This window comes from Zingiber officinale, chromosome 4B (genome assembly GCF_018446385.1).
Source record: "Zingiber officinale cultivar Zhangliang chromosome 4B, Zo_v1.1, whole genome shotgun sequence".
Lineage (NCBI taxonomy): Eukaryota > Viridiplantae > Streptophyta > Magnoliopsida > Zingiberales > Zingiberaceae > Zingiber > Zingiber officinale.
The window spans coordinates 97,336,462-97,348,656 of NC_055993.1; the positions used below are offsets into that span (position 1 = coordinate 97,336,462).

General features: G+C 39.9%; 1 protein-coding gene across 3 annotated transcripts; it reads right to left on the reverse strand.

Annotated features, from left to right (window-relative positions):
* Window positions 1-7,019: 7,019 nt before the first annotated feature.
* Window positions 7,020-11,112, reverse strand: LOC121975644 (probable LRR receptor-like serine/threonine-protein kinase At1g05700). 3 transcript variants are annotated; one of them, XM_042527408.1, is made up of 12 exons: window positions 10,980-11,112; window positions 10,330-10,891; window positions 9,761-10,239; window positions 9,463-9,598; window positions 9,294-9,365; window positions 9,115-9,186; window positions 8,955-9,035; window positions 8,663-8,841; window positions 8,360-8,553; window positions 8,084-8,210; window positions 7,925-7,993; window positions 7,020-7,840 (listed from the first exon to the last, which is right to left on the reverse strand). In XM_042527408.1, exons 1-12 carry the CDS (start codon window positions 11,083-11,085, stop codon window positions 7,158-7,160), a joined length of 2,760 nt encoding a protein of 919 aa, XP_042383342.1. In that variant the 5' UTR covers window positions 11,086-11,112; the 3' UTR covers window positions 7,020-7,157. The 3 variants fall into 3 exon arrangements, with proteins under 3 accessions (XP_042383342.1, XP_042383344.1, XP_042383343.1); XM_042527410.1 differs by having other exon boundaries at window positions 7,908-7,993; XM_042527409.1 differs by having other exon boundaries at window positions 7,722-7,860.
* Between the last annotated feature and the right edge of the window lie 1,083 nt (window positions 11,113-12,195).

Below are 12,195 nucleotides of genomic sequence, written 5' to 3' on the forward strand. Positions count from 1 at the left end.
AAATTAAAAAAATTTAAATTCTATAAAAAAAGAAAAAAATCCAAATTAGAAAAAAGTCCAAATTATCCTAAAAAATATAAATAAATATATAATTTAACACAAACTTCACTACGCGACACATGTAATCAAACTACCTCAGTATGAGCCGCAAAGTGATTGTGGATATTACTAACAAACCTTGTTCACAGGCCCGGCCCTGGAGGAGGGCCATCCTGGGCGATGGCCCTGGGCCTAGATTTTTGAGGGGCCCGAATTTTTTTTTAAAATATTATGTTTAAGTTTAATAGGTGAAGTGCAGGAAATCAGTAATTAAAATCAGATTTAGGGCTTTCCGTTTTGCTTCTGCCGCTGCCTGAGCGAAGAAAAGCTTGCTGCGGCCGTGCGGCGCCGCCTGCTGCCTGAGAAAGCCAAGGTCTTCCGCCTCTTCGGCAGGGAGAAGCCCGTTCACCACGTCCTCGGCGGTGGCCAAGGTACCTTACTACCTTTCGATCCAACTCATTTTGGTATCCTCAAGAAGATCTTAGCCGGAATACTCGTTGGTGCCACTGCTATTTGGATTCTGTTCGAGTTCGTCTGCTACCATCTGTAAGAACTGTAATAGAACTAATTATGCTAAAACAGTAATATTTAATTGCACTAATAAACGACGAGCATGCAATAAACTTTAATAACAGTAAAGGGTTAAGAAATTGTGTATCTTCGGTCGAAGCGTCGGACGTGCCGACTGTCTTTAGAGAATTGATTGCCGCCCACGGTGCAAAGGCTCTCCGGCAAAATCCTCCCAAGATCCGACAACCGCTCGCGTCGCTCGTAGGTGCACTCCAAAACGAGCACCGCACTCGGACTCAACCTCAAATCGCAAACCAAGCCTCAGAACTCGGAACAAGGGGAGAGAAGAAGAAGCAGAAGGCAGAAGAAAATGCTTTGCTTCGGTGTGTTTTTAGAAGGAACGGAGGAAGTGTATTTATACACTTCGAAACAGTGCAGAGGAAGGGACGCACTTCCTCTTCTCACGCGCGGGTGCGTTGTATCGCATCCTCATACGACGCGCTCCGCGCGGATGCGTTGTATCGACGCGGAGCGCTGCTTCGTTTCCTCACGCGGACCAGAAACGAGACCAAACCAGAAACCAAACTGGTTTGGTTCAGACTGAACCAAACCAGCAAAAACAGACCGGGCCGCCCGTGAGCGCAAGGCCCACGGGCTGGGGATTTGCACCCCCCCTGCGCGCGTTTATCGCGCACGTGACGCCCGATTTATGGATTTCCGGCTGGAACCCCCCAAATCCACTCGATTTGGGCTTGGCCCGCGCATGCGTGTAGGTCTTCTTATTATTGCTAAGCAAGGATGGAAGGGCTTCATATATAAGCCCTTCCAAGCTTCTCCACTTAGCAATGTGGGACTAAAAACCACTACAAAAATTACTTTGAATTTAAAACAAAACTCAACAATCCCCCACAAATTCAAAGCAATTTTTTAGTCAAAAACAAAGATATGTTCTGAGGCTTGGTTGCAATGAGCTTTCAGTGAAAATACCTTCCGGTTTGAATTTTCACCTAAGTACACCAATCTTATTCACATAGGTTTGAAGAGAACAGAGTCTTGATCTTAAACCTTTTATATGTGAAGATCAATTGGTAACAACTCATCACTGGCGACGGTTGAATCCTTCTGGGTTGGTGCATTACGGCCATGCCACCGAATCTTGTTTCATAAGTGCTAAGGAGAGTTGCCTAGACCCTCCACACTGCGGCCTCACAGTTACACTTACATAGGTGAGTTCTCCAAGGATGTACTGCAAGCATCCTGTCATTAAGACCTTGAACTCATTAAGAGCTCTTAAGCTCATCCTTACTAGCAGTCAAGCATCTATCCAGGGAAGAGACTATGAGATTATATCTCAATTAATTTGATGCTTACGTTTCACCCTTATAGCTTGTTTGTACCACATTGAACCTACTTTTTGGGATCTCCAATCAGATAGGTTGGGTTGCCGCTATAGATGAAACCAGGACAGGCCTCAGTCCCATTCCCTTACTGGATCTCTTGATTTTCTCAGAATCAAGTCCTTTAGTGAGTGGGTCAGCAATATTGTCTTTTGAACTTACAAAGTCCAATGACACCACTCCAAGAGACACTAGCTCACGAATATATTTTAATCTTATTCGTACATGTCTCTTCTGTTTCTGGTTATACTTGGAGCTTCTAATCTGAGCTATTGTTGTTTGATTATTACAGTGTACTGAAATAGAAGGTATTGGCTTCATCATCAAGGGAATTTCATAAAGAAGACCCTTAAGCCAATCAGCTTCAGTTACTGTGGTATCTAAAGCACACAATTCTGCCTCAGATTTAGACCGGGTTATAATCGTCTGTTTAACAGACCTCCAAGCAACTGCACCGCCTCCAAGTGTAAAGACATAACCAGTAACGCCTTTACACTCAGCAGTGTCAGCTATCCAACTAGCATCACTATATCCCTCCAGGACTGCAGGGAATCTCCCGTACCACAAGCCTAAGGATATAGTGCCTTTCAGATATCTGAATACTCTGTCTAATGCATCCCAATGTGTTCTGTCCGGACAGCTGGTAAACCTGCTCAATTTCGATATAGCAAAAGAAATATCAGGTCTAGAACAATTAGCTAAATACATTAAACTACCTATTATTTGTGAGTATCTTAATTGAGACACTGCCACACCACTATTATTCTTGTGGAGAGTTTTTGAAGGGTCATATGGTGTGACAACAGATTTAACTTGGCTATAGCCATATTTCTCTAATACTCTCTCAACATAGAGTGATTGAGAAATTGCTATTCCTTCAGTTGATCGAGTCAACTTCAGCCCTAAAATCATATCAGCACAACCCATATCCTTCATATCAAACTTACCACTTAAGAGGGTCTTAGTCTCTTTTATAATAGAAAAGTTAGTTCCAAACAGTAGAATATCATCTACATATAAGCATAGGATAATACAATTATCACCTTTCATTTTAGCATATACACATTTATCAGAGTCATTCACTTCAAAGCCAAATGATAGCATAGCTCTATCAAATTTTTCGTGCCACTGCTTTGGGGCTTGCTTCAAACCATAAAGAGATTTGACTAACCTACAAACTTTGTTCTCATTTCCAGAAACTACATATCCCTCAGGTTGATCCATATATATCTCTTCTTCAAGATCTCCATTAAGGAATGCCGTTTTAACATCCATTTGATGGATCTCAAGATGATATATGGACGCCAATGCTATTAATACTCGGATTGTAGTAATTCTTGTAACAGGAGAATAAGTGTCAAAATAATCAATCCCTTCTTTCTGTTTGAATCCCTTAGCAACTAGGCGGGCTTTGAATTTATCTACTGACCCATCAGGTTTTAGTTTTCTTTTAAACACCCATTTACATCCTATAGTGTTACACCCAGGAGGTAAATCTACTAACTCCCAAGTAGCATTAGAGATAATAGAGTCCATTTCATTTTTAATGGCCTCTTTCCAGTACTTAGCTTCAGGAGAAGCCATAGCATCTCTATATGTCACAGGGTCACCTTCTATATTATAGGTGATAAAGTCCTGGCCTAAATCCGTAGACACACGTTGCCTCTTGCTCCTTCTCAGTTCTGTACACTCACTAGATTCATCTAGTCTAGAGTGACTTGAGGAAGGTGTACCCACTACGGATAATGGGACTTCTACAGAAGAAGGCTCATTTCTAGTAGGAATACTAGATTGAGGTGTTCTCGTCTTCATAGGAAATATATCCTCAAAAAATGTAGCATCGCGAAGTTCTACAATAGTATTTGCATCTATTCCAGGAATTTCTGATTTAATAATCAGGAACCTATATGCAATACTATTTTGAGCATAACCCAAGAAGATACCATCTACGGTCTTTGGACCAAGTTTTTTCCTTCTGTGTTCAGGTACTAGTACCTTTGCAAGACACCCCCACACTTTAAGGTATTTCAAACTTGTCTTTCGGCCTTTCCAAAGCTCATATGGGGTTTTATCCCTTGACTTCATTGGGACTCTATTTAGCACATGACATGCAGTGTATAGAGCCTCCCCCCACATAAAGTTGGGTAACCCAGAACTGCCTAACATGGAATTAGTCATATCTTCAAGGGTTCGATTTTTTCGTTCTGCTATACCGTTGGATTGAGGACTATATGGAGCAGTTACCTCATGGATTATACCTGTATCTTGACAAAATTTTTGAAACAGGTTTGAGGTAAATTCTCCACCCCTATCAGACCTTAACCTCTTAATAGTTTTATCGGTTTGATTCTCAGCTTCAGATTTAAAGTTCATAAATTTATCTAAAGCTTCATCCTTGGTTTTTAGCAAATAAACATAACAATAACGAGAGTGATCATCAATGAAGGTAATGAAATACCTTTTATGATCTCTCGTTATTACACCGTTAAACTCACAACAGTCAGTATGAATCAATTCTAAAATATCAGAATTTCTATCAACTGATTTGAAGGGTTTACGGGTTTGTTTATATTGCACACAAATTTCACATTTTTTCTTATCATTTATAGCATGCTTAGGGATCATGTCAAGATTCATCATTCTTTTTACGGTATTAAAATTGACATGTCCTAATCTGTCATGCCACAGATCATAAGACTCAATGTTATATGAACAACCAATATCGTAGTTTTATTTAAAGTAGCATTTTCTACATTGAGTTTAAATAAACCTTCATTAAGGTAACCTTTCCAATAAAGGTTCCTAAATGTAATATTACAACTTTATTACATTTAAAGTTCAACTCATAACCAGCACGGACTAACTTTGATCCGCTAATCAAATTCCGACGGACCGCTGGAACGTGATGCACCTCATGTAGTGACAGGACTTTTCCAGAGGTGAACCTCAGGTCAAATTGTCCTATCCCAAACACCCTGGCTGCAGAATGGTTCCCCATGGTCACGGAAGTGCCTTCAATTACCTGATAAGTAAGGAAGGCAGAGCGATCAGCACAACAGTGTACATTAGCACCTGTATCAACTAACCATTCATTGGGTTGATAGATCAAGTTTAGTTCGGGTTTGAAGGTAACAAACCTATCGCTGGTGTCGTCACTAGCAGTTACGACATTTACTTGTGCCTTAGTATTGCTTTGGTTTTTCTCCTTGTCCTTTCGCTTAGGGCAGAATTTGGCATAATGTCCAACCTGTCCACATGCCCAGCAAGACTTAGGTTTGGTTCCAGTTTTCTTTTGAACCTTTGGGTTGGGTTTCATCTTGTTTTTCATTTTCTGGTTTTTGAATTTCCTCTTGTCAGATGAGACTACTACATTTGCCTTTGGAATAAAATCCATAGGCATTCTTGTTTCATCACTTTTATGTTGCTTCCGATGTTCTTCTTCGATATTTAAGGCAATCATCAAATCTTCGAGAGAGATTTTACCTCTCCGATGTTTAAGAGTCATGCCAAAATTTTCCCAACTCGGAGGCAATTTTTCGATGATAGACAAGACCTGAAATTTTTCAGGTAATGGCATATCTCCTTCAGCAAGACCATGAATTTGAACTTGGAATTCATGTGTCTGCTCAACCACAGATTTATCTTCAACCATTTTGAAGTTCAGGAATTTTGCCACAGTATATTTTTCTAAACCAGAATCTTCGGAGTTGTATTTTTTTATCCAAAGATTTCCACAGCTCTTTAGCTGAAGAGGTTGAGCAGTATACATCAAATAGTGCGTCTGAGAGGGCAGACAGGATTCTCCCATGGCAGAGATAATCCCTTTGCTTAAACCTCTCTAAGGTAGCACTACGGGCAGGTTCCTCTTCATTAGGTGAAGGAGGGTCTGTTTCTATAACGGAGAATAGCCCTAGCGTAGTAAGCCAAAATTTCATTCGTTGTTGCCAACGTCTGAAGTTTTGCCCGTAAAATTTTTTGGGTCGGGCACTAGCCTCATCAGACCCCGTTACCCTATCGTTCATCATGTTTATTGATGCTACAATCACTTCTCTAAAATTGTAAGAACTGTAATAGAACTAATTATGCTAAAACAGTAATATTTAATTGCACTAATAAACGACGAGCATGCAATAAACTTTAATAACAGTAAAGGGTTAAGAAATTGTGTATCTCCGGTCGAAGCGTCGGACGTGCCGACTGTCTTTAGAGAATTGATTGCCGCCCACGGTGCAAAGGCTCTCCGGCAAAATCCTCCCAAGATTCGACAACCGCTCGCGTCGCTCGTAGGTGCAAGAAAATGCTTTGCTTCGGTGTGTTTTTAGAAGGAACGGACGGATGCGTTGTATCGACGCAAAAACAGACCGGGCCGCCCGTGAGCGCAAGGCCCACGGGCTAGGGATTTGCACCCCCCCCTGCGCGCGTTAAACGCGCACGTGACGCCCGGTTTATGGATTTCCGGCTCGAACCCCCCAAATCCACTCGATTTGGGCTTGGCCCGCGCATGCGTGTAGGTCTTCTTATTATTGCTAAGCAAGGATGGAAGGGCTTCATATATAAGCCCTTCCAAGCTTCTCCACTTAGCAATGTGGGACTAAAAACCACTACAAAAATTACTTTGAATTTAAAACAAAACTCAACACCATCTACTTCCTTTAATTTCCCATGGCCTCATCATCTCTTTGCTCACGCTCTTCCTATGGTCGAAGGCCTTGACGTTTATTAACAAGTAGAAGAACTCTTTTGCTGCACTTGGAGCTCTCCTCTGGTCTCAGTTCACCAGCGAACTGTTTGCTTATTTTTTTTTATTTTCAGATCTCCACCGCACATTCCAGAGGTGGGAACTCTCTAAAATATTACAGAATTTTCTTAGCGACCTGTTTTTTTTTATTTTCAGATCTTAGCGAACTGTGTTTTTTTTTGTTTTCTTTAATTTTTTTTTCAAGGTGTAGATTGTTATTCAAATATAGTAATTGTTTATAGAATTTTGTTAATTATGCCTGTTACAGTAGCATCGGTTGAAAGAAATTTCGCCCAGGGCCTCCTGAGTCGAAGGACCGGGGCTGCTTGTTCAGGTAATCAAAATTCGTTGGGAAATTATAACCTGCTGAAAAGATTGTTAACTTACATATATAGAAGAACTATCTAACTAAACCATATTCTTAATCCATAAAAGTTCTTGATCATAATCAAGGACGATGATTTGGAGAAGTCTTATCTTGCCGATAGAGATGAAAATTCTTCTATTTCTGGAGCAGAACTTTGGCTAATCTCATTGGTTCTGGTCTGGAGGCTATCATTGCTCTCAAAGTTAATGGTCCTTTCATGAGACGTTTGCAATTTCAAGCTCTCATTCAGCTCAGTTATGACCTCCGTCATGGTTGGCCTCTCACTGGGGACGTCAGATGTGCATTGAAGTGCTAGATCGGCAGTTCGCCGAACAGAATTGATATCGTAAATGTTTTGTAGCCTTGAATCTATAATGGCATCAATGTTCCCCCTCCTGAGCATTTCATGCATTCGATTAACTATATAAGACATTCCATCTGGCACAGCTTTCAGAATTGGAGGTTGACCTGTGATGAGCTCCAGGAGGACCACCCCAAAGCTAAATACATCACTCTTCTCGCTATATTCTAGGGTCGAACAATACTCCGGATCGACATATCCTGGGGTTCCAGCCACGTCTGATGCCGTGGTATTAGTAACACCATATTGGATGCCCCTGGACAGTAGGGAATCAGCAGTTCTCACATTACTAGTATCGTTTTGGATGGCCTTGGATAGTCCAAAATCTGCAATCTTGGCCTCTAGTTTTTCATTCAAGAGGATGCTTGTAGACTTCACATCTCTATGCACCAGTGGTGGTGTGCAGCCATGATGCAAATACTCTAATCCTGAATTTGAATAAAGAGAACTGGGAACATCTCAAAGAATGAATCTATAAGAAAATATGTAAAGCACCTTTATTGCTACCAAACCTCGTGCGGCTTCAATGACAATTTGTAGGCGCTTTTTCCAGTCCGATGTAATGTCGCTAACAGTTTTACCTGTTGAGGATGATTATAGGAACGCTCATTAAATGGATGTTCAGTGAGACGGATTAAGAGACATTGAAGAACAATTTGCATAGTTCAAACCTATGATGTGATCGTTTAGGTTTCCATTGGCCATGTATTCATAGACAAGTGCCATATAATTCCCTTCCATACAGTAACCATGAATGGAAACTAGATGCTTGTGATGAATCCTTATCAAATGTTGAACCTGCATGAAAAACCAGAACAGTCAATTACAAACTCTAGGGATTTCCAGTAAAATTCAGAAGTCAAAAAGCAAGATGATCCTTGTTGAATAAACAGAGAAAAAAAATGTCATTTGTTTATTTTTATGCTAAATAAAATTGAATCAGGTACCTCAGCAAAATATTGTTTAGTCCCTTGTTCTGATGATTGGGAACGTGCCTTGACTGCAACTGGAGTACCATCACTCAAGGAACCACGGTAGACATTGCCAAACCCACCCTTGCCAATAAGATTTTCAAAGTTATTGGTTACTTTCTTCAATTCCAGGTATGTGAATGGTCGCGCCTTCAGTTTTAAAGTGCCACCTTGATCATCATTTCAATTAAAACATGGCAACGAGTTGAATTTTAGATTTTGGAGGCTGAAATTTAGTAAATATAATACAAGTCAATGACTTTTGCAAAGAAGTATTACCAGTTGATTTTGCCTTTCTTCGTCGGACAAAAAAGAATACGAGCAAGAACACTACGATCACAACTACACAAACAGTCATCACAATAACAAGAATTGGAATCTTCTTTGCCTTTCCAATCTCCGCTGTCAGTTTACATGGAGTTCCGTTGGTGCAAGTTAGATTTGGATTGTCTTCAAGACTAGCGATTTACAGAACCAAACAAAGAAAAGTTCAAATACTTAGAAATTGAGAATGATCATAGTAGGGATAACCTTAATTTAAAGCATCAAAAGCACATTAGAGAATACATACATCAGTATCAGGGATTCATTTAGTGACTTTTGAAGCAAAGAATCAGGAACTGATCCACTAAGGTTGTTGCCTGACAAATTTCTAAAGATTGACGCCGAGTTTGGCTTTCAGTTTCTTCTTTACCTAAACATGAAAACACGTATTGGTTGATGATACTCACAATACCCGGAGCGATGACAAAGTTCCTAGAACATTAGGGATTTTTCCTGTGAGGTTGTTGTGCGACAAGTCCCTTAAACACAAAATTACTTTCGTAAGCATTGCTAGATTATATTGTAAATAAGTGGAGTTATCTCTTAAACAGTGCATAACTTAACCCAGACACATGATAGCACTCACAAATATTTGATTTGTTTGAACATGCCAAAATCATCGGAAATGACACCGGTCAGTGCATTAGACGACAGGATTCTGCAAGATATGTTAGTTCGTTAGATGAATGTTTAAGAACTTTTTGACATGTTTTCTGCAACTTTTAACTCTATTAATCTTTATGCTGAAAACTTACACTGTCTCAATATTCGTTGAGTTGGAATTGTAGCTACAGCTCAAACCATCCCAAGCATATTCTTTGGGAGCACAAGGATCGCCAATCCAATTTTTCTCGAGTTGATATCGTCCCATGATCGTAGTAATTGCATCAACTGATTACCCCAAAGAAACAAAAGTACAAACAATATCAGATTAAAAATAATTTGTTTAAAAAATAACTACAATCACGATTCAACAAGTTACAGACTTGCTTACACCACTGAGTTGTCATGTTGGAGGAAAAAACATGGACATGAGAAGAAATCAAACCATACCGTCGCCAGAGTCAGTGGGCACGTTTGTGTGATATATGGGCGTGAAGACTTCAAGGGCGTTGAGAATTGGGGGAAGTTGAGAGACGCCGGAGGAGTCAAGTGACCATTGGTAGTGAAGGCTATCACTATCGGGTACAGCGCTGCATACGAAGGTTGCAACGAGGTAGGGTGGGCTGCAGTTCTTGAACCAGTAGTTGCCATTCAGGTCTATGTTGAACGCTCGAGTGGTGTTTGGTACGAGCTCTGAAAAGTGGAAAACGAAATAGAATTGGTTCACGAGGGCGCCCATGTTCACATAGTCAAATTGAAAGAGCAAGTGCGAGGAGTTAGTCGGGGTTGCAGCGGTCTGCATGACGGCTGACGGTGGCTTGAAGTAGTTTCCAAAATTGGATCTCACAGAGCTGGTGGTGGATATCATGTTCCAGTCGGAGTGCCAAGTGAATGGCTCCCAGATACGATCGTAAATGTCATCTGGAAACCTATTAATTAATAATTGCAGGCAAATTAAGAATAATTTCAAGTTATTTTTGGCTTTGAGTTACAATAAAGAAGAAGAACTATTCTCTCACCTTATGCTTCTATTTGTCGTAGGCATCACGTTGTATCTATATGTTAGTGCCACAGTTTGAGTTTCGTTGGTATATGGATCCAAGTTCCTGTCGAACAGCCTCAGCTCCAACGCAGAGATGAATGGGATCCCTGTTCCACTTTTGATCAGGCAGACCGACACAGTATCAGCGGAAGCCACAAAAATGGACTCCGGCCGGTGAACCTCAGCTGCATCGGTGATCTTCACGATCCTCCAAAGGTTGTAATCCAAGTAGAGATCAAACAGCAATGGGTTTTCGACACTCGCTCGGTTTTGGCCGTCGTAGTTCCCGTACATCAAGCTGGCCCTCACCAGATATTTTTCTCCCTGCGTCACATTCAACAAGTAGCAATTGCGAGAGCCATCAGGAAAGCTTCGAAGGGTAGACAGCTGCCTCTCGAGAGCGGAAGTGATGTAATTCGAGGAGATGTTGGCCTTCACCCCCGTGTTTATGAATTGGTCATCGGATACGTATGGAATGCTCGTAATTGAGTCAATGTAAGTGGAGTCGCTGCTGATGCCACAGTCAATGCTTATGAACCCTGCAAACGAAGGAGGAGAGCGTTAAAGAAATTTAACAAAAAACAGGGGAGAGATTAAACATCTGAGCCGAAATCTGTGAGCTCTTACCAGAATACGATGGTTGGCCACCAACTGTATCGATAACAGTGCATGTAATTCCCAACATGATGAAGCAGAAGATCAAAGGGATTGATGAGACAATTATGCAGCTCATCGTGCCTTAATTTTGTGCAAGCTGATCAGAAGCGTCTTTAAAGCTTTGAAATGATTGAGGATATAATATTAATTACAAATGCATCAGATGACGTCATTCAATTGTCTATATTATTGATAGGTAATCTCGCCGTGCGGACTGCTCAAAAGCCAGTTAAATTAATTTAGAAGTTAGAACTCCCGCACGATTGTTTTTTTCCAGGTCAGTTAAATTTAACTCTGAATAAAACAAATGTTATCATGAAATTAATATCTTTCATTTTTGTCGAGGATTTATCTACTCATTTTCTAAATTCGAGTAACAATCAAATGCAACTATTCAAACACCCAGCATAGTTTTTATTCTTTTTTTTTTTGCTAGTGATGTATTTTGTGCCAATATGACACCAGACTGTTGTATATGAGCAAATTAATATTTGAAAAATCATATGAGGCAGTATTTGTTTTTGCAGAAAATATTTTTTTTAAAAAAAATTGTAATTTTTAATGCATTGGAAAATTATGGTAAATGATAACATTTTTGTGTGGATATTCTTCAATAAAAATAATTTCATTTAAAAAAAAAAAGTAAAAGTTTTTTTTCCCTTAAGATCAGCGAGTTCTTAATTCGTTTTATCAATTAACCTCTCTATTCATATTTCATCTTTACTCCTCATTGGCGTAGTTGGTAAATTTGCCAGATTGAGAATGTAGTTGGTTTAGATGGATTAATTAAGTCAATGAACCAAGCAAATCGAGCTGACAGAGAGTAAATCATGATAGACGATCCAAGTGGTGTGTTCATCCATTCAAGTTGATTGGGGAAACAGAGGGGGGATAGTTGGATTTAGTTGACTAAGCAAATTTGTCAAGCCAAGTAGTTTGTTGATCAATCAAATGGATCGATCAAAATGGTCAAGGAGGGTTGGCTTTAGCTGGGCTAAACTAGACGATCGATTCAATTAGTTTATTTTAATTAAAAATGAACTTGTTCATGGGAAATAATTATTTTAAAATATCTTAGTTTTTGAAGTTATTTAAATTTGACATTAAAATAAGTTGAAAAACAAAAGTAGAAGAGGAAATATTTTTCTCTCTTAGAATCGGACTCATTTATCTGTCTTAATGGCTC